The 23,496-nt window shown below is 38.5% G+C and overlaps 3 protein-coding genes across 6 annotated transcripts in view; all 3 read right to left on the bottom strand.

Annotated features, from left to right (window-relative positions):
• LOC109684467 (immunoglobulin lambda-1 light chain-like) overlaps positions 1-23,496 on the bottom strand; it is a 781,398-nt gene that overhangs the window by 165,929 nt on the left and 591,973 nt on the right. The window lies entirely within an intron of this gene.
• Positions 1-23,496, bottom strand: part of LOC109700872 (immunoglobulin lambda-1 light chain-like) — a 522,506-nt gene that overhangs the window by 182,965 nt on the left and 316,045 nt on the right. The gene's annotated exons all lie outside the window — the stretch shown is intronic.
• LOC109679554 (immunoglobulin lambda-1 light chain-like) overlaps positions 1-23,496 on the bottom strand; it is a 332,861-nt gene that overhangs the window by 170,294 nt on the left and 139,071 nt on the right. The window contains exon 1 of one of the 2 annotated variants that reach the window (XM_074061169.1): positions 109-257. The exons of the other annotated variant lie outside the window; for it this stretch is intronic. Within the exon in view, the coding sequence (XP_073917270.1) occupies positions 109-244 (136 nt within the window). The 5' untranslated portion in view covers positions 245-257. Of the gene's footprint in view, positions 1-108; positions 258-23,496 lie in introns of those variants that run through there. 2 annotated transcript variants of the gene reach the window in all.

Here is a 23,496-nt window from a genome sequence, read left to right as displayed (position 1 = left end):
TGCTGAGTGTGTAAGCAAAGATAATTATATAGCAGCTAAGACATCCTAGCCACAGGGTGCTGGATCAGACAGGGTGGAAGGCCTTTGGCATTTGTATCCTGCTCTTACCCGAGAAGTGACAGAAGACCAGGAGGCCTAAGACCAAGACCATGTTCGACACCTCTCTCCTAAGGTTCATTTCTACAGTGAGCTCTTCTGAGCCTCTCTTATCTGCCTCTGAATGGCAAGAAGAAGGAAAGGACATGCAAATATGTGCCCACCTACAACTCTCCAGTACCACTTCTTTAGGTCCTTAGACACGGAAGTCTAAATGTTGTGATGCGTTCATTTGCCTATTGGTTGTAACCAGGAGGAGGCAGGTCTTGGTAACTCAACTGAAGACCCAGCTACCGAGTCCACATTAATAATTTAGAGTCCACTTCCTTCTGCTAACATAACATCCACTCAGTTTTTTGGGGATTCCTCTGCAAGAGCACAATTTAAGATCCCATAGAGCCCCACCATCTGAGCCCTACCAACCCCATTTTTCTTACATTTTTTGTTTTCACTATGATTCCAGGAATGAGACATTTATGTCCTCAGCAAAAGGCTCAGCTACATAATGCTAACTCCCAATATATATATGTTTTTGAGGCACTTGTTATTTCAAAGGACAAATTCACCAGAAATCAGTAACACAGTGATTATAGAAATTGTCACCAAAGAGAAGAGCTGCCTTAGAATGCTCATAGCTGGGATGTTTAGGACAATCTTCTGAGTGAATGACTATTTTTCAAGTGCTATTATAATGTGCAAAGTAAAACAGGTGAGGGGTTTCTCATTCAGAACTTCTATAAACAAATTCCTACTATTCAGTGGATTATCAACAAAAGAAATTTATTTCTTATAGATTGAAGTCTGGGGAATCCATCTTAGCAGATTTGGTGTCTGACAAGGGCCTCAGATAATCATCTCCTTTCTGTGTTCCTATAGGCATAGGGATTGAAGGATATCTCTCAAGCTTCTTCCACAACAATATTTATGCCATTCATGAAGGCTCTGTAACACTTGACCTAATCATGCCTTGAAGACTCCACCCCCTAATACCATGACCTTGGAAATTAGAATACCAATTGGTGAAATGGTTTGAGACTTGCCTTACATTTAAGCTCAACTAAGGTACTTGCCAACAGACATAAGGAACTGAAAATACATTGACAAGTCTAAATAAAACAGTAACACTAAGATTTTCATGGTCTCCCTAGAATATGCTCAGAATTCTATGAGAGGTGAGGGCAATGGTAACTTCCCAGGTACCAACACATGCATGACGCCTGGAGAAAGTGCAGAGTTCTTACCTTCACATGATATCATGTTCCCCAGATCCAGGCATGTCCTGTGAAATTTGAGGAGCAGAGAAAGAGACATGTGGAGGGTCTAGTGAGAAATTCCTTGGGTAGTGCATTCTGATTTCTCTTCTCCACACCACAGGGAAGTAAGGTGAGTTTCATGTAATTCTATTGTTCCAGACACATCTTGTGAAGTGAGTCTTCCTCTTCTTTTTGGGTGGGGCAGATGAAGGGAAATAAGTTGCATGGTATTCCCTAGGGTCCCCAAGGACAAATAGGAGGAGAGAATCTGCCTGGAAGCAGGTTTCTGCTTCTGTATTTGACAAAAACTCCACAAGACCTCTCAGCATCTTACTATAGGGCTTTCTGAGGTCCATGACAGAGATTCCATTGTTTAGGAGATAAGGTACCTGCCACCTCCAAAGAGAAATTTGTCTTCCTCGTAGCCTTCATTAACAGAGGGTCCAAATCAGGGAATTCATCCCTGCTTTTCCTCATTTATATCCTTCAGTCCTTAATTCAAAGCTGTACTCTGTCAGTATGGAATCTTAAGGAATGAAACACTATCTATTTATCAGAACATGAGAATGAAGTTTAAGGATACTTCTGAGAGAGAATCTGTCCTTAATCCATCATAGGAGTACACTGTGTACATTAGAGGTGACTGTCCTTTCCAACTTTGAGGGAAGAGATCATCAGTTTTATTCTCTTTTGCCCCTATAACATCAAGTCTCATGTTAAGAGTTTGTCACCTGATCCTTTGTTTTTGACACAATTTACCTTTCCTGGAGCAGAGTTTCAATAATACCTTATAAGAGGAATGCACTCAAGGAACAGCACCATTATTGAGAATGTGGGTCTGGCTACCATCATGAGTTTTTCTCTCTGATGTTCCAGAACGACATCTACAGCCCTCCTCTGGTCACAATTCCTTGATTTTCCTGGAATAAGAATGGATGGTGAATATTGCTCAGTACTCAGAGTCTGTAGTCTCAGTGAGAGTGTTTCTCCTGAGGACATAGTCAGTGTGTGCTCATCAGTTACCATGGTTTGAGAACTGGAGTTTAATACCAAACTCAAACATGCTAGGAATGAAGAAGGAAGACAGAGGGTAAATCTAACATCTCTATTACTCTGAATTGTAAGTAACAGAAGTAGGTGACCAGCCTTGATGCAAACATTGGAAAGTTTCCTTGTATTTTGCTTGAGCTGGATATTCTAATGTGTCTTTGTTTCCTACTGAGTTTAAAGCATGGAGTTGTGGTGTTTGTGTGGAATATTATGCCAATATGAGTAGTTCACAATTCTCTTCCACCATATGATCCCCAGCTCTGGGAGCTGTTTAATCATCAGAGGGAAACTGCCAGAGGGAGTTTGATGATGATTTGTCTGTGAGAGGAAGCACCTGCTCTAACATTGTTCACAGATAACAGAGAAACTGTCCAGGGTCAAATAAATTTGAAACACTTGAGCTTACTTAAGTTTTCTGAAAACGACCACAGTGCCCTCTAGAGGTCTCTCATTCTAAAGGAGTAGGGTAAATACTGTTGAAGATGAGACTGATTAATTTTTAGATATTGCCATTATTTTCTCCAGGCAATGTCACATTCATTTTCTTTTCTTTGCTCATTACCCTTTATATGTGTTTTCTCTAGTTTATGTTGACATCCTTCCCAATTGTCTGTCATTCAGTAATAGTGGCACTTGATCTTATTTAATCTAAATATTTTGAATGAACAAAAGAAATTATTTCCATGACCATGAAGTTATTGGGATGTGAAGTTATTAATTTCAGGTCTCATGTTGGATGTACATCTGGCATACACAAGCAATGTTTTAGTAATTTACTCTACATAGTTTGAAAATGAAAGTAATACAGGTCTGAGTGCTAAAGTTTGTTACTTCCAGTACAATTTAGAGTAAAATAAGTCACATAGCTGGTCAACAAGGTTTACATGATAAAGCCTCACAAAAAATTTGTACTCCTCTCTCCAGTGAAGTTTTCCTGTGTGCTATAATCCATGTATGGTAACACACATTGTTACCAGAAGAGGTTAACATTGTTTGTGAGTTCAAATAGAAAGTGCACCAGCCTTGAAGGGTGAATATGGGAGACTTTCCACCCCTGGAAGATGTTCCATCTTGTTCACATACTAATATGTGCTCTATCATGTAAAACAAGCCTTGTCAATATGAGAAGAATGTGCACAGCACTGTTCACAATAGTCAAATCATGCAATAAGCCTAGGTGCCAATCAATGGAGAACAGATGACCAAAAGTTGGTATATGCATACAATGGCATTTTTACTAAATCATAAAGCTCAATGAATGTATATCATTGGATGAAAAAGGAAGGAAGTAGACATTATCGTGTTAAGTGAAATAAGAATAAGGCATTTGAGGTTGAAGTGAAATGAGAGTCTCAGTAGCAATGTTCTTTTCAACAGTGTCTCTACTAATTTGCATTCCTCCCAACGATGTAAGAGGATTCCTTTTTCCCACATCCTCTCCAACATAAATTGTTTTTTGTTTTCTTCATAATAGCAATTCTAACAGGAGTGAGGTGGAATCTTAATGTGGGTTTGATTTACACTACCTTTATGGCCAGATATGGTGAGCAATTCTTCATGGGTTTTTAGCTGTATGGACTAGTTCTTTAAAAAAGCTCTGTTCAATTCATCTGTCTATTTCTTCATTTGGTCATTGATTTTTGGGGAGCTTATTTTTTGAACTCTCTGTGTATTCTGGTTATTAATTCCTTTTCAGACATATAGCTGGCAAAAATTTTCTCCCATTCTGTGGCCTGCCTCTTCAATGTAGTGACCATTTCTATTATTGTGCAGAAATTTTCTGTTTCATGTAGTCCAGTTTGTTAACCCTTTCTCTTAGTTGCAGAGCCATTTTTGTTCTACACTGGAAGACATAGTCCGGGTGTTAGTTTCAATGCATTTCCTGCTCTTTCCTGCACTGGCTTCAATGACTCAGATCTTATGTTAATGTCTTAATCTTATATTAAGGTCCTTTAGAGTTGATTTTCAATCTCTGTGGTGTCATTGGCTTTTTAGTAGGGAATGCATTGAATATATAGATTGCTTTTGGTAATATAGCCATTTTTACAATATGGATTTTGCAAATCCATTAACATTTGAGATCTTTCCTTCTTTGTAGTCCCCTTCTAATTATTTCTTGAGTAGTTTATAGGTTCATTGTGTAGGTCTTTCACTTTCCTTTTTAAGGTTATTCTTAGGTATTATTTTGAGGGTATTATAAATGGAATGGCTTCCTTCTATGCTTTCTTAGTTTATTCACTGTTGGTGTATAGAAAGGCTACTCATTTTTGTGAATTTGATATTGTATTCTTTGCTGAAGCTGTTTATAATGTCTAAAAGTTGTTTGATGGAGTTTTCTGGAACTTGATAGAAGACATAAATAACATCAAAAGATCAATAACAAGCAATGAAATTTAAGTAGCAACAAAAAATCTCCCAAAAAACAAAAGTTCAGGACTTGAGGTACTTGTTGCTAAATTCTACTTGACATTTTAACACATTATTCATTTATCCATATGTGCATGTCGTTTGGTTCATTTCTCCCCCCTGCTCCCCACCCCAACCCTCAGTTCCAGTAAGGTCCTGTTCTGCCTTTATCACTAATTTTGTTGAAGAAAAGACTCAAGAATAATAAGGAAGACAAAGCATTTTTTCTAGTTGATTTAAGGATAGCTACAGAAATATTCCAACATTGCTTTTGTGTACACATGTGTTATGACTCATGTTGATTCATCTCTAAAAGTGCCAAAAACCTACACTGGAGAAAAGACTGTCTCTTTAACAAATGTTGCTGGCAAAAGTGGTTACCCATCTGTAAGAAACTGAAACTAGTTCCATGTCTATCACCCTGTACTAGTATCAAGTCAAAATGGATCAAGGACCTAAATTTCAGACCTGAAACTCTGAAGTTATCTACAGGAAGGAGCAGGAAAAACTCTGGAACTAATAGGTATAGGCAAAGACACTAAATCAAAACCCAATAGCCCAGTATTTAAGATAAATGATGACAAATGGGACTTCAAAAACTTAAAAAGCTTCTGAACAACAAAAGGAATGATGTCTAAACTGAAGAGACCACCCACAGTTTGTGAGAAAATATTTGCTAGCTATACATCTGACAAGGGATGGATACCAGAATATACAGGGAACTTAAGAAATTAAACACTCCCCAAACCAATGAACCAATCAAAAAATGGGAAACTGAACTTAATAGAACTTTCTCAAAAGAAGGCATTCAAATGGCAAAAAAGCACATGGAAAAATGCTCACCATTTCTAGCCATAAAGGAAATGCAAATCAAAACCACAAAAGATTCCACCTCACGCCTGCTAGAATAGCCATCACCAAAAACACCACCAATATCTTGTGTTGGTGAGATTGAGGGGAAAAAGAGACCCTGATCCTCTGCTATGGGATTGCAAACATTCTGGAAAAATTTTGGAGACTTCTGAAAAATCTAAACATGTATTATTTTAGTTTATGTTTATCATAGGATTTTTTTTGTCCTTCAACTTATTGTATACATAACTGGGAATATTCCATCAGAATTAATTTCCTAATACCATACTCTACAGCTAGTAGGTACCTAAAAATGATATTCTATTTGCTGACAGATTCAAATTTCCTAACATTTATAAAGTAAGTCTTTTAGGTATCATTTCAATATTTTAAAAATAAGAAATGATTAAGCATAATTTTGGCTTCATTTTAAAATTTGGGGATTCTTCTTTTGGGGGTTTATTTACTCATGTAGTCATATGCTTCTTGCATCACAGGATGTTCATGCTTCTTCCATCATGGTGCCTAGTTGAAAGGTGGGCAGCTGAACACAGGAATGGAACCAAATATCTGTGGGTTGCACATCATTCATCTTTGCATTCAGGGTAGAAAGGGCAGTTTGGAGGAGTGGCTGTTTCTGAGTGTGCCTGGAGGTTAACCCCTTGAATTCTGGGAGGTGCTTATTAGTCATGAAGCACAATCATTTCAAATAGGCTTTTGACTCACTGTAAAGTGTGAGTTAGAAAAGCTTTACAACTTGGAACATGTAGAAAGTCATTTGGAGCCAGGGTTGGCTGTGTGAATGCATAAACTGCTCTCAAAGTCTTTTGCAAAACCCTGGCACCATTCTTAGTTTTTGAAAGTTGGTCCAAAGTCTATTTGTTAGGATCTTAATTGCACTATATGTGGAATTTAATTTTTTAACTTTGTTATCTTTTAAGTTTCTAATCTGTCCATAACTTTTCTGAGAAATGAAAAAGAAATTAAAATCATTTAGTGGATATACTTGTTTAGTATATTAAAAAATAAGACTTTTATATCAACTCTAGTTATTTTTTACCTTGTAATTTTAAGGTATAAAATAAGAATTTGAAGATAACACTGAAGAAAAACAGATGCTATCATAGAAGGGAAGGGTTGCCATTTTGACATACTAGAATACAAAATAGAAGAAAAACAAAAACCAAGACAAGAACAAAATATTTTACAGGTTTCCTAACATGCTGTTTGGATTTGATCTGGGATTCAATTGTGTCTCAGGAGTGGTAGATTTATTTCTTACCTTCCACTTCCTGATCTATTTGAAGCATCAGAGTTCCTTGGGAACTTCTGAGAACAAACTCTTCTTACGCTATTTATTTCTCTATTTTGGGGGGAATAAGACAATTTAGAAAACTGTCAAAATATCCAGATAAGCTTGCCAGTATAGATACTACTAGGCAAGAGAAAAGCACAAGTTAAACAAAACACATTTTTTGCAGTCAGCCTTGAATTATTCCCACACCCCATTAGCCAACTTTCATTTTCCCTGGGCTGGTTTTTCAGGTGAAGATAACACTTTAACCATTTTCTTTCCTTACCTCTTGTGCAGAGCAGCTGGAACTCAGAAGGAAGGAGTCTGGGTATGTTTGGAGTTTTAGGGTAAGAAATAGCAAGTGTGAGCCCCCTCACTTTGTCACTGCTGTTTTTTCTAGGGATGTCAGATTTCCTCAATTCCAACCATAATATAAGTGCCGTTCTGGGACCACTTTCAAATTGTTACTGCTCCTTGTGTTGACTATGGTAACTGAGCACCTGGTATTCGGGAAGGGGCCTCTCATGTCCTGAGTGAGCTTGTCCTAAAAACCTAACTGCAGGCAATGGGAGATGCTGGAAAAGGGAACAGACAGAAGACAAAGCATGCATAAAGCTGGAGTCACGTAGGCTAAGTATACTGATCAAGACACACCAGCAACCTCCACACCCAGTGAATTTATTATGCACAGTCAACATGAGGTGAAGAGGCAATTCTCAGAGAAGGGGCCTGGCAATTAATCCTCAGGAACTGGAGAAACCTTTGACAACTTCTCTCTGAACATAAACATCTTAGGAAAAACAGCTGTACTGCATTTTGCCACTTCTGCACCTTAGGCTGTGCTATTCTATGCGTGCAAATTACTGGGCATAACTATAGTTGTTCCCTTCTGTGGTTTGAGGCTGTGCCAAACTCAAAGACACAGCTTATTCTATTCACCTGCTGGCTCCCAACAGGGGTCCATTTTAGCTGGTGCCATAGCCCCATATTCTGCTGGACATGAATCAGGCTCCTTCTTATCAGGCTGACCAAGAGCGTTTCAGCCAAAGGCTTTTCACTAGCAGTTTTAATAGGAAGCTTTTAGGTCGCTGTGTTCATACACACCATCAAGGCTCTTCATAACTTTTCACTTAATGTGCAATTTTTAACCTATTTAAAAGTTTTAAGTACAATGCAAATCTTCTGTAATTTATTAACAATTTTTTGGTTTTCTATGACACCTCAAATTTCCTCTTATGTGTTATAGTTTAGGAAATATGTTGCAAAATAAGTGTGAGATTTTTTTGTAACAGAATAAATTTGCCTGTTTGGACTGTGGAAACTGCCACTCCCTCTATCTTAAGTAGTGTTCAGATTTTTTAAAAAAATTAAAATGAGTTAAAACATAAACATTTCGCAAATGTGATATGTTTGTACAAGTGTGTATTATGTGCTAGGAAATAATTAATTCATACCCTTTATCCCATTTAAACTTTAAAAAGTTGTAGAATTAGAGGTGCTTTTATTCACCACATGTGCTCACAGTTATCACTCATGATAACTCCTCAAACTCTGTAATAAGAATTTTTTGTAGACAAGTTCAGTTTCATAGACAATATGATTTATATTTCCTCAACAAATGAAAAGTTGTGAGGTAAGTTTTCTGTGACCTCCCCATTAGGTCGAACTTTATTCTTGCTCTCCTCAGACTCTCCAGTGGGAAACTTTCTTCAGCCAACTGAAGTGCTCACTGGTCAGGAATAAAACTGTGTATACATACAAATTGCTCTTATATGTATTAGGAGGAAGAATGTGAAGTTTTCCATTTAATAGCATGGAAGAGATCAGCCAGGTTTATCGCCAACACAGAGAATTTGTTTTTAAATTCTTTTCTCCTATATAATAAAAAGAGTATTTTTAAAAAGGTTGTACACCAAAGTTTATCATCATATTGTTCCTTTTAAATATAGCAGATGAAAAATATATATTATGCTCCCTAATTATACCCTGGGATGGAATCACATTCTTATTTAAAGAACAATATATAATCTTAAATTTTTGTAGCTTACCCACTGAAATGCCTGTGAGAGATGAAAATGCCATGTGTTTTGACTCAGAACAGTGAACTCCCTTTCAGCTCAGATATTTTTGTTGGATATTTGAACATTTTCCATGATACAGTACATATTTTCTTTAATTTAACCTTAGCTTTGCTAGAGATCACTGCCATTATAAGACAAAATGCATGAGGTGAACATTGAACCATGTGCTTTTTGAAGCAAGAAAATGGATGAGAAATTTTATCCACTGTAGTGTTTGGAAAAGGAAGTGTTTATAGCCTGGAATATATTATATAACACTACATAATGACAGGCAACACAAGTGGGAAGCTGAGAGCAAAAATCCAAGGTGGCAAATCCAGTAAAGTCCATTAAGAGCTTTACATAGGTCGACTTGAGCCTGCTAGGGTTGAGTCACAGCTGACTAAGTGTCAGGTTCTCTCTGAAACCAATGAAAGGAGGAGGTGCCTGAAACTGCCCTGCTTTGAATGGTACCCTTGATGTGGAAAATCTGTTTTCCCAGTTACATTGAGGTCACCAAGGGAATGGTTGTGTTGTGATGGGAAAGAAAGGAAGTTCAATGCAGTATATGTGATTAGAGCTTAGGTATTTGTATTGGTCTCTTCTGTTTGGCCTAACCTGTAGAGAGGAAGATGGCTAAGGGATAATGATAGATTTCAGGACTTGAACCACTGGTTTGGTCCTTGAGACTGGTTATCTTGCAATGATTATATTACTGTGAGAAAACAAATCATGTATTTATGCCAAAAGATAAATGTGCATGCAGAACATGTGAGGATGAGGCCATGTTCTATAGAATCGGTTCACTGGGGTTGGAATGGAAACCTGACTTTTGTCAAAACAATCAGGGTTGATCAGTTGGCTTGGGTAAGACGTGGTACTGCATAGGGAGGCACCATCACTGGGCAGGCAAAGGTTTTATGTTACTTGCTCAGCCTGGAGTATGAGGTTAGCAATGATGTTGGACCCCATAATGTAATCATAACTAGCTTGCAGTCCACAGATGAAGATGGAGGTAATATATCATGAAATTGAATGTGACAATCTATTCATGATCCTTGAGATCCAATACTGCTTTCATAGATGGGATCAGGCCACGGTGATCATGTTTGCGTGATTTAGTATTGCAGAGCTGAGCACAGATCCTTCAAGGACTGATAACGTCATGCTGTACTGGGTAATGACAGATGCAACATGAAGGAAGCTGAAGAGAGTCCAAGGTGTTAGATCCAGGTGAATCTCTTCAGGGCTCACAACAGATGGACTCATGCCCTGAGGGGCAAAGTCACAACTGATTGTGGGTCAGGCTCACTATGATCCTCCACACAGCACAGGCATGAGGACAATATGGATTAAAGCACCACTTTGACCAGGAACCATGACATAGAAAGTCATAGTAGCGACCAGGTGGTAAACTGGGGAGAAGGTTGGTGTGGAAGGAAAAGAAATAGGCTCTGCATGAAGTGCCTGGACAGACAAACATGGCAAAATTCCATGGCTTGGTTCTACTTGAGGAAAAAAGATGGACATGAGGCAACCAGGAAGTTGTGGAAAGTTGAACAACTATTTTAATTTCTTGATATCTCTTTCTTCTATACTCCTGGGAAAAGAAGACCCTAATGAACAGTTTATTTCTGTTTTTGTCATCTGCTAAGGATATTAAATTTTATGGTAAAATGCTTCCTAGATGAAAGGTGGTGGGGCTTGTTCTGGTGGTGATACCAGGTTTTACATTTCTTCAGTAAAGTGCACATCAAAGAAAATCAGGATGGAGATACCTCACTTCCATTGAAGACGGAAAAACGTCATGTAGTTCTTGGGTAAAGTTTGACAACTTTTCATCATCATTACAATGTTCTTCTATAGGACATAAGACATTACAGATGTGTAAGTCAGCAGAGTCTCATCCAACACTCCTGTGTATGAACACATTCCCTTAGAAGGTTTTCTCCTCCCATCTGCTTCTAAAGGAAGCATTAAACTCTCTTTTAATCATCTTCAGTACCCTCTTCCACCAAAAACTTGTTGACTCTGAACTCTTCTGGTAACCAAGAACCCTATAATTTATCCTTTTCTTTGGTCATCTACTCTGTAGTATGTAGACTTTTTGTCATACATTTAAATCAGATCATTCATTGTTGTAAACCCTTTGGACACTCCTCTAATCACATACCTACAACCTCTTCCATTTTCTCTGTGATAACATGTTTGTGTTATTGGTACATTAACCTGATTTACTTCCTTCTTCCAAAAAACAGTGTCATCTTCATGAATTTCTGATTAATGTAAAAAACCAAAAATGTTTCAGCTAATTATTAAATTGAGGAACAGAGTTAGAGAGGATTATGCCTTACTCTCTAGAATATATTCAATGGAGTGAAGTTCAAACCCAAATTTCAGGAAAAACAAAGAAGGCTAGCTCCCTCATTTGGCCAATGTTTGGGTGCTGCACAGGAAAGTCACATCAATGGGCTGATGGCAGCTCTTTCTCTCATTTCCCCTTTGGCTTGGTCATCATGTCAGCATTGTTGTTAGACATTAATAACCATTCCTAGTCACTCCATAGAGCCCCAAGGTGCTCAGGGTAGTCATGATCATCTAATGAGAATTTGAGAAAGGCAACAGCTTTCCAAGACCTTGGAATTAACATTGTCTTTAATGCTTACTTTATTTCCTCTGAAGTTGTGAACCTGGGAAGATCCCACACATAATGCACTGAATCTCATGTTTCCCCACAAGGTATGTACAATTTGGACTTATTTTTCTATTTCACAGTGTGATTTAAAGGTCAACCATTGGAATCCAGTCTCCCTGATGGACACTGCCTGTGAAGTAACAGTGAAGGATGTTCAGAGGGGAGACAGAACAGTAACTTCTGTCTAGAACATCAGGAATTGTGCCTTTTCCTTCTCTCCATTACAAAGTGACTAGAGTCACTTTGACTCTAGTATTTGGTAAAGGAAGTCTTATAGGGCTGAGTTCATCCTTATCAGTATATAACTTTCTAATGACAGACACTACAGGTGGGAGCAAAGATAGAAAACTCAGGTAAGTTCAGACAAGACGTTATAGGCTCTAAATAGCTGAGCTTGAGCCTGACAGTGCTGAGTCACAGCTGACTAAAAGTCAGGTTCTCATTGATCACATCTACCAGCACAACAAGGAGGTAACTAAGACTTTACTTCTATGAATAATACCCATGATGTGCAGAATCTGATCCATCAGCAACCCAGAAGTGACCAAGTTATTCATTATGTTCTAACTGGAGAGAAAGGACTCTACACGAGGGTGTATCCAGAGAAGTGCAGTGTATGCTGAACTCTTGGGTTTGGACCTCAATCAGAGAGAAAGAGGAACAGGATTTGTTGAGAGGTGAGCACCTAGTTTGGGATTCTTAAGACTTTTCATTCAGGAAAATGTGATCACTGTGAGAAAACACAACCATGCATTCTTGCCAAGAGATGAATTTGGACAAAAAATTTGAGAAGATGAAGCCATATTCTATCAAATATTGTCTTTGGAGTTGTTCTGAAATTCTGGCTTTTGTCATAACAATTACTATTAATCAGTTGACTTAATCAAGGCCTGACATAGAAACAAAATCACTGAGCAGATAATAGGTTCTGTATGACTTCTTCTGCCTGGAGAGCTAAGTGACCAAGTATGTTCAGTCCCAAATATGTCATCATAATCAGTCTGTAGCACACAGATACAGAGAGATGCTGTGTTTTCAGACCTGAAATGTGTCCTTTCCAGTAACTCTACGGCAATTGAGGAGTGTGGGGCACCACTGGAGATCTGCTTCTACGTGGACTCACACCTTTTCCTGCCATTGCTGCTTCTGCCAGTGTGGATGATTTTTGACTCTGTGCACCACAGACCAGGACACTGACTAAGGCTGAGCCAGCACAGATTGGGCCTAGGTCCATCAATGTCAGAGGAAAACTAGGAAGAGAGGAGAGTCAGTGGAAAGGAGCACACCTATTTTGAGGTATCCTTTCATTGTCAGGACCAAAAGTCATCATCTAACCATCTGTGTAGAAAATGAGAAGGGTGAGATAGACAAAGAGGGAAGTTGAACTCAATGTGGAGAATGCTTGTAGAATCCCTTTTATGGTGCTAATGCTTATTATCTGTAAATATCAAATTTTATTCTTACAATTCCTCATCCTCAGATTCAGAAATAGATTTCACAAAGATTAGGGTGAATGTTCTTTTCATAATCTCAAAAATGACATGTACACCTGTTAGGTAATCTTCTCTTAGATCCCATCCTACAATACTTTTAACATGTGTTGTCTTGAGGGATTAGTGAATTAGACATGGCAGAACTCAGGGCTTCACTAGCACATCACTATGCAGAAAAACATTAGAAGACATCTGTCCCAGAGGCTATTGGGAGATGCTGTCAATTAGGTAAGATATTGATATGGACTACATTACACTTTTCATTCTTCATTTTTTTCATTTTTTATTCTGAATTTTATTATCATTATTATTTTTTTAAATTATTCATTTATTCACATGTGCATACAGTATTTGGGTCATTTCTCCCCTCCTTTCACCTCCCTCCCCTTAATTCCAGGCAGAACCTGTTCTGCTCTTATCTCTAAATTTGTTGAAGAAAAGACATAAGCATAATAAGGAAGTCAAACCTTTTTGCTAGTTCAGTTCAGAAATATTCCTAGCATTGCTTTCATGTACCCATGTGTTACAACCCATATTGATTCATCTCTAACTGATCTTTACACTGGTTACTGATCCCCTTCTCATGTTAACCTCTGTCACGTTAAGGTTTCTGTATTAATTCTTCTGGAGTAGGGACATCAAATGCTTTCATATTTTGGGTTTTCTACCTATCTCCATACTTCCTGTATGTGCTCTTTCCTTGTCATGTGATCCAAGTCCAACCACATTGCTACATTTGCCCTAGATCTATAGTCCTCATATGAGGGAAAACATGATTTTTGATCTTCTGAGCCTGGTTGACCTTGCTCAGAGATATTTTCTTCAGTTCCATCCCTTTACCTGCAAATGAGAAGATTCATTCTTCATAGCTGAGTAAAATTCCATTGTGTACAAGTACCACATTTTCTTGATCCATTCATCAGTAGTGGAGCATCTTGGTTGTTTCCATAACTTGGCTATTGGGGATAGCATTGCAATAAACAAGGGTGTGCCGGTGCCTATGGAGTAACCTGTGCTGCATTCCTTAGAGTATATCCCCAGGTTTGGATCATATGGCAGATCTATGTTTAGATTTTTATGAAGCCTCCAATTATTTTTCCAGAGTGGTTCCACCAGCCTGAATTCCCACCAGTAGAGTACCAGGGTTCGTTTCTCCCACATCCACACCAACACATGTTGTTGGTGGTATTTTTGATGATGGCCGTTCTAACAGGAGTGAGGTGGAGTCTTAGTGTTCAGCTTTCAAATGTTCGCATGTTTTTACTGCCATTTTTGTTGTTGATTTCTAGTTTTAATGCATTATGGTCAGATAGAATGTATGGGATTATTTCTGTTTTCTTACATTTCCTGAGACTTGCTTTGTGCCCTAAGATATGATCAATTTTGGAGAACGTTACATAGGCTGCTGAGAAGAATGTATACTGTGCAAAAGTTGGATGAAATATTCTATAGACATCAGCTAGGTCCATTTGATCTATGGTGTGATTTAGTTGTAGGATTGCTTTATTGATTTTTTGTTTAGATGACCTATCAAGTGGTGATGTGGGCTATTAAGGTCTCCCACTACCATTGTGTTGGAGTTTATATATGTTTTTAGGTACTTCAGAGTATGTTTGATGAAATTGTGCATTGATGTTGGGTGCATATTGGTTGAAAATTGTTATTTCCTTCTGGTGTATTTCTCCTTTTATTAGTATGGAATGTCCTTCTTTATCTCATTTGATCAAAGTAGCTTTGAAGTCTACTTTGTCCAAGATAAATATTGCTTCCTCTGCCTGTTTTCAGGGACCATTGGCTTGGTAAATCTTCTTCTAGTCTTTCACTCTCAGCCAGTGCTTATTTCTATCTGTGAGGTGGGTCTCCTGTAAACAGCAGATTGTTGGATCTTCCTTTTTAATCCAGTTCTCCAATCAGTGTCTTGATGGGGGAACTTAGTCTGTTAACATTCAGTGTTAATATTGATAAATACGTGGTGATCCTGTTATGTATTTGTTTTTGTTGATTAAGGGTTTGATTGTGTGTACCTGAATCAGTTTTACTCTTTGCTTTCTTGCCTTTTCTTTTCCAGTACTTTGGTGCTCCTGCCTTTTCATGATGTTGTTTGCTTTTATTTTCTGTGTGCAGAATTCCTTGGAGAATCTTCTGTAGGTGTGGCTTGGTGGTCATATATTGTTTAAGTTTCTGCTTATCCTGGAAGACTTTTATTGTTCCATGTATTTTGAATGATAGTTTTGCCGGGTAGAGTATCCTAGGATTGAAGTTATTTTCATTTAGTTCCCAGAAGACCTCACTCCATGTTCTTCTGACTTTGAAGGTTTCCATGGAGAAATCTGCTGTGATTTTGATAGGTTTGCCTTTGTATATTATTTGTTTTTTCTCTCTTACAACCTTCAATATTCTTTCTATAGTCTCTGTTCTTCTTGTTTTAAAGATAATATGTCGTGGGTTAGTTCTGATTTGGTCAGGTGTGTTAGGTGTTCTAGAGGCTTCCTATACCTGAATGGGCATAGTTTTCTATAGATTTGGAAGATTTTCTGTTATTATTTTGTTGAGTATATTACACATTCCTTTTCTTGTACCTCTTCTCTTTCTTCAATGCCCATGATTCTCATGGTCTTTTGATGGAGTCAGTGTGTTCTTGCATTTTCTTTTCACAGGACTTGGGTTGTTTAACTTATAGTTCTTCAGTTTTTCCTTTAATTGCCATTTCATCTTCAAGCTCTGAGATTCTGTCTGCTGTTTTTTTCTATTCTGCTAGAATGGCCTTCTATTTTGTTTTTTTATTTCTGTTTCGTTCTTTTTTCTGAGGTTTTCCATATCGTGGGTTACTTCCTCATTAATATTGTCAATTTTCGACCTTAATTCATTTATCTCTCTATTTTTGTTTATCTCTGTTTCAGTTTGGTGTTTATTTAGGGCTCCTATGATTTCACTTACTTTTTTCTGTGTTTTCTCATATTATTCATTTCTGTTGTCTTGGAATTACTTGAGTGCATCCTGCACATTTTGGTTGATCATGTCAAGTAAAATCTCTATGAAATTCTCATTAATTACTTGTAGGATGTCATTTCTCAGGGCTTTCTTGTGGGCTTCATTGGGTTCCTTGTTATAGTTTATCTTTTTTTGTTGGAGTCTGGATCTGGGTATCTGTTTTCTTCATTTCTCTCTAAATCTTGTACTTCTTTATTTGGGGGGAAAGAATTGTTTCCATCCCTGTTTCTTCTTCCTGTATTTCCACTAGATACTGTTCTGTCCTGAACTATGTTTAATTTAGTATTAGCTGGGTTAAAATATTGATATTAACAAAACCTAGAGAGAAAGAGAAAAAATAGAAAGAGGAGGAAAGATAAAAGAAAGGAAGAAGAGAAAAAAGTGAAGAAATGGGAGAGATGGTGGGTGATCAAACAGCCAACTGAACAGCCAAACCCTTAAAGAAGGGAAAAATAATCACCAATTCTGGAACAGTAGAATTGCAGTCTTAGTTTTTCTGACGTTACTCCTTTAGCATCCAGTCCTGTCTGTCTATGTCTCTTAGGCAGGTTTAGAGACCTCCTGTGATGGCCTGAGTGGGAGCCTGGTAGAATGGCTATCTGCCAATCCTGTACATCTGGGACCTGGCCATGCCCAAGGGGTGGGGATCCCAGCATGGCAAAGGATAAGGCTGTCTTACACAGAGCTGATTCCCGGGCCAATGGGCAGGGATCCTGGTGTAGAATGTCTCCAGTTTTCCCACACTGATCTGGGGCCCAGCAAGTCCTGAGAGCAAGAGGGCCTGAGGGGCAAGGATCATGGTGGGGCATGGATCCAGTGTGGAGCTGGGTCCTGGCACTGCCCGAGGCATGGGGCTCCTAATCAAATGGGGATCTGGCATGGCTGGAGGGGTGGGGGTCCTGGCATAGCAGGGAAACAGCTGTTTCACATGGAGCTTGTGCCCAGGGCCGGAGTGTGGGGATCCTGCCAGGATTTTTGTTCTTTCTCCTATAAACTGCAATGTATATCAGTATCATCATAATCAATCAATTGGCAAGGGTGGGGAGGTGAGTCTCAGGAAACTGTGAAATTCAGCAGGTTGTACACCCAAAAGCATCTTCGTAACTGTGCCTCATAAAGTGTTTTAAAAGATTCAATATTGGGCTGGCAAAGTGGCTCAAGTGCTGAAAGTGGCTGCCTAGAAATTGAGATGCTGAGAGTTCAAATGACAGTGCCAAAGAAAACAAAAAATATTTTCAGAGGCCTAATAAAATGTGTTGATTTCTTTCAGAATCAGAATTAAGATGAATGTAATTCAGGTGGTATTTTATTTATATGAGAATTGATGGAAAGAGAAAAAAGTGTTTTAATATTCATCTATTATAGAAAAAGAGCCTTCAAAGGCAGATGTGCCCAGGTTCATGAAGTCTTGAGGTATCTCCTGGAGTATTGACCACATCAATTGGAGAATTGCCAAAAAGAGTATGCATACTGAAATAAACTAGAATTTAAAGACTGTATACTGCATGATCCCATTTGTAAATCTTAGGCCATGACCACCAATCGACTGAGAGTGAGCAGTAGCAGCTGGGTGTTCAACCAACTGGCAGAAGTGGAGGGTTTCTTGTCTCACTTCCTTATGCACCTGAAGCACTGTGCGAGCACTGAGGCTGCTGTCATAGGACTGACAATAATAATCAGCCTCATCTTCAGGCTGGAGCCCCGTGATGGTCAGTGTGCCTGAGTTACCAGACTTGGATCCTGAGAAGCGATCAGGGATCACTGATGGTCGTTTGCTATTATCATAGATGAGGAGCTTGGAGGAGGTTCACTGGAGCTGTTGGTACCAGTGCACAGTATAGGTTCCAATGTTACTGCTACTTCCAGCACAGGAGATGGTGACTTTCTGTCCCAGGTTCCCAGACACTGAGGATGGCTGAGTCAACACAGATTATGCCCAGGATCCTGAAAGAGGGAAGAGCAGATAATAATTTGGGGTCAATATTGGAAGAGAAGGCAGTGCCTCTAGTTTTTTCAAGCTCTACCCACACCCCATGTCCAGTCACCTGTGCAGTCAGTGAGGAGGGTGATTAGTGAGGACAAGGTCATGATGGAGTTCTTCTGTGAGTCCTTCTGTGCCTCAGAGTTGGACAGAGCTTCCTCAAGTCTTCCCCTTGCCCTTCTTCATTCTCTGACAATGGGTGTACCCACTTATGCAAATGTGGATTCTCTATTATTTTTCTCACACTCTGATGCCACAGTCTGAAGATACCACTGTGCTATGCAGTGGTGTGGATGGATGGGCTTCATGTTGTGGGAGTCACTGTGTAAGCCCTGATAAGATGACATAAGGCAAGGCCACTTAGCTCATTCTAGATCTCATCACAGTAGCAACTTCAATAACAGTCTTTATGTGCTCTTTTGGGTCTGGGTCTTGTATTCTGCATTTCACATGGTGAGCAAAGACCCTCAGAGGCAGTCCTGCCTTCCCGATGATCTCTATATACATAGTAACTCAAACTTGCCTAGGATCTCCCTTTGTAGACTCACTCTGACATCAAACATCTTCACTTTTTTGCTATACACAGACTGCTTAGGGGAAAAAGTGTTTCCAAAGCCAACTTAAATTCTCATTGGCCCTGACTGACATGATGTCTCCTGGGCAAATTCCTTTCAGATCAGGATTGAGGAGACAAACATGGTAGTTTTCGTGTTCATAAAAGGAAACTTGGCAATGCCTAGTTTTTCTGAATCACTGAAACTTTTATTCAAATGTATTCCACATTTACAGTAAATACTTTATTTTGAAATATTTTTTGACCAAGATTTACTGTTATATTGATCTCCTCATAATATCTCATGAGGAAAATACAATATTTTATACTGATATGTTTATAATATATAGTACATGTGTTTATTTTTTATAATCTTTTCTAGTGTGTTTACTGAGATGAGCCAAAGATGAACCTGCTTTATCTCCTGTGTCTGAAGAATGAACTATCATTAATTTCACATATATCATTTATTGGATTATGGACTTTTTCCTAAGACATAGTACATATTTAGTTTTCTTTGTTCTGAGATATTTTAGATCCCTGATATTTATTAATAGTGTACTATAAATGAATACTTGTTTTTTAATATTGGTGTATTAGTTTTAAAGTGTAAGGACTGTAAGATTGAGTATTTAACATATTACTCAGTGATGAGAGAATAACCTGGTGGAAATCTGTGGAGAACCCAATCTATTGGACCCTGGCATGTCTGTTCAGGACTCAGAACAGTTGAACTTATGACCTTAGGGGCTGAGTCACAGCTGACTGAGAGTCAAGCTCACTCTGATATTGCCCAGAATTGGAAATCAGGAGGTGACAGTGACAACACTTCTCTGACCAAGACCCATGTTGTGGATAATCTCAGCAGTGACCAGGAGTTGTCCTGAGCTGCAGATTCTTGTAATTGAGAAGAAAGTGTTTCCAGATGATGTGTATGGCAAAAATAGAGGTTCTTGATCTTCATTCCTGTGTTTTGTCCTCACCTGAGGCGAAAGATAGAGAAGAGGAAACAAGAAATGTTGAGAAACTGAGCCAGTGTTTTAGCTTCATTACACATCTATTTCCTCTGTTCTTGTGGAAGACAAGGCCTTCATAAGCATTTTTGGTTTTTTATTCATCTTTGGGGGTATTGAATTTCAGATTAATGTGTTTTGGATGAAAGGTGGTGTGGCTTTTTTTTTGTGGAGTGATGATGTTGGTTTTACTATCTCTTAAATAAACGACATGTCAAATAAATATAAAATAGAGATACTGTTGTTCTCATTGGAGAAGAGAAAAATTCCTGTGGCTTTTTTGAGGCTTTTTAATGTTTTGCTAACAGCGATGATGACGATTGCGATTAAAGCAGTTCAGATATTGCAGACTTGAAATCTGCTCAAGTTCATGACGAGTGTGGAGACTCGTCCTGGGAGCTGCTGGCACCAGACACATACCTGGATGCAACATTGCTGTTGTTCCCAGAGCAGGCATTCTGAATATCTGACCTTCACTAATGGACACTGAAAATAGATGAATCAGCACAGATTGGGTTAGGATGGCAAGCAGCAAGCAGGAAGTGAAGTTCAATGGTCAGGAACACATGCAGGGTGTCCTACCTTTCATGCCTATCCCTGAAATGTAATTTCTAACTGCCTGTGAAGTCATAAGAAGTGTTGGAAGGATTTGAGCCCAGGCCATGGTGAAGAATGCTCTACAGCTCTGCATTTTGAGGAACCTCATTTGTTCCTGGGTTCTGCAAGTTTCTTCTATTCATTCCAGCAACAAGAGCTGAGGGAGGAAATTTCATGTACAGCTAGCATCCCCATGTGCTGTACAAACACATTCTGTGTTCTGAATATAGTACTAGCTTGAAAATCTGATATTTGGAAATAATGAACCTCATGGGTGTGAATTTTGCTCTGTGCCTAGGGGCAAGTGAGGACACAGTTTCTGACAGTTAACAATCACGAGATCAATAGAACCAGAAGAGGGTTGTGAGGATACTACCAGGAATGACATAAAGCACAGAGACCACACTGAAAGGCAACAGAATCCCCAGCTTCACTGAGGTCATAAACATTTATATTGCCAACTATCCATTTTATACTTTGTGAATGGATGGAGTTGGAAGTTCCCATAATTGATCACCTTAGTCTAACGTCTCCACACAACTGCACACTGTCTGGTCTTCCTGTTCTTCTCCCAGTGTGATTTAAAGGTCAATCCTGGGATTGCTGTCTCCCTGATAGACACTCCCTGGGAGGTAGCAATACAGATGTTCAGAGAAGAGCAGAACAGTCACCTTCATCCAGTGCACTGAATACTGCTCCATCTTCCTTTACCCTATGTCTTGTCTTCCAGAGTTTCTTCCTTATGAGCATATCAGGCATGATGGGTGGAGTCTACCTTATTCCACTGCAGTCTAATCTTACCTGATGATGTGTGGCTGATGCTGTTTAAATGGGGTCTTATCCTGTGTAATGGGGCTACTAATTTAATATCCCTTCCCAGGGAAAAATGTTTCTATACACAACATTATGGAAGAAATTCATTTCTAAAACTTTGATAATTTTTAATATTTTGAAGTGGTATGATGGATATTCATGTGCAGATTTCTGAAGCTAGAGGACTAGCTCCTACTCTGAGCAAAAATAAAATAAAAATTGATCAAGGACCTAAATGTCAACCTATAAACTATGAAAGTACTACAGAAATGTATAGGCAAATCCCTCCAAAATACCAGCACAGGAACGAATTCCTGTATGTGCTACCAAAAGCTCAGGAAATTGAGCAAGAATTGACATGTGTAATTATATCAACTACACATGACTTCTGCACAGCAAATAAACAATAAACAACCTGAAGATTAATCCTGCAGAATGGGAGAAAATGTAACCACATATTATGTGTCTGTTATTAATATCCAGAATATATGAAGAACTCAATCATGAAAAAATTCAATGAATCAATGGCCCATGAACTGAACAGACAATTCTGAACTAAACATTGCAAATAAACAAGATAAATTTGAAAAAACTATTCAACATATTTAGCCATCAGAGAACCATAAGTTAAAGAACATTAATATTTTACCTCATACCAATTAGTGTGGCTGTCAACAAGAAAACAAATATCAAATCTGCTGGTGAGGATGTGAAGGGGGGAATTCTTATTTACTGCTTGTGAGAACCTGAATTAGGGAGCACACAATGAAAATCGACATGGATTTTCTGTAAAAGTTCAAAATTTGAACTCCCATATGACCCAAACATACGTTCTCTGGGTGTATACCATAAAGTCAGTTCATGATAGCACTTTTCATAATAGCCAAATGATGGAATCAGCCTTAATGCCCATTGATGCATGAATGGATAAAGAAAATGTGGTCTGTGTATGCAGTTGGGATTTAGTCAGCCATTATGAAGAAAGAAATCCTATTTGTTCAGAAATGGATGGAATTGTTGATCATCATGTTAGGTGAAACAAGCCGGTCCCACAAGGACTAATATCCCATGCTTTCTCCCATTTGTGAATATTAGGGGAAATTAAAACCGGATAGTAAGCAAGGTCCTAAAAATACAACATCATCCTAAAACTACAACAAGATAGAAGGGAAAGGAAGAATAGTGAAGAGGTAGATGAGTTAGAATAATGGAGGGGTAAATATAACGACAGTACTTTGCAGACCTGTATGAAAAAGTCACAATGGAAGTCCATATTATGCAGAATTAATATGCACCAATAAAAATAACAAAATTGGAAAGCAACTTTTACTATTTTATTATAATTATTATGTAAAATTCTTTTATTATATTGAATTTTATTGATTGTTATTATGTTAAATTTCACTTAATAAAATGAATATTAGTGACATACAAAGGGACATTTCTGCACTTTGCTCTTAGATTGACAAAAGAACATTACTGGAATCTGTTCTCCAGACAAATGTGCTGACCTCTATAATCAGACCTGATCCACCTATTAATGTTGCATTGGGAAAATAAATAATCCAATTTTATGGTTATGGGACACCTCTACTTAAGGTATCAAACAGGACTAGATGTCAAGTGAGGACAAGCTGTTACCTTTATGTGTATGTATAATCAATAATAGGATTCCTGAGAGCACTGTGTCTGGTTTGTTTATACCCAGGTTATATCTTGACCTCAAATCTGCATAAATCACTGTGCTGAGTACTGCAGGAAAGTAGCAAACAGTAGCGTTCCCACTTGTGATCAAGCTGGGACACTGAGAAGGTCATGGTAGATTTGTCCCCATGTAGGGACACAGAAAAACCAGTGGTGATCCACAAGTGTACATTCCTTGTGTTATAAAATGGTGTTCTGGGCACATGCCATTGATTTTTCTGAAATAAGAATGGGTAGTGAGCATTGCTGAGTACTTGGGTCCTAGACCCTCAGTGAGAGTGATTGTTCCTCCTGACAACAGAGTCAGTGAATGCTCATCAGTCACCATGTCTGAAAACTGGATCTTGATACCAAACGCAAACATCCTAGGAATGAAGAAGGAAGACAGAGGGTAACGCTAAAATTTCTATTACTCTCAATTGTAAGAATGGAGAAATGGAAGAACAGGTAACCAGCCATGATGTGAACACTGGAAGCTTTCCTTGTATTTTGTGTGAGTTGAATATCCTAATTGGTCTTTGTTTCCTACTGAGTTCAAAGCATGGAGTTGGGGTGTTTATGAGGAATATTGTGCCAATATGAGCACTTCTCAATTCCCTTACACCATATGATCCCGTGCTCTGGGAGCTGTTTCCTCATCAGAAC

The sequence above is a fragment of the Castor canadensis genome, chromosome 18, assembly GCF_047511655.1.
Source record: "Castor canadensis chromosome 18, mCasCan1.hap1v2, whole genome shotgun sequence".
Classification (NCBI taxonomy): Eukaryota; Metazoa; Chordata; class Mammalia; order Rodentia; family Castoridae; genus Castor; species Castor canadensis.
The sequence above is the reverse complement of the archived record's forward strand: the minus strand, read 5'-3'. Positions and strand labels throughout refer to the sequence as shown.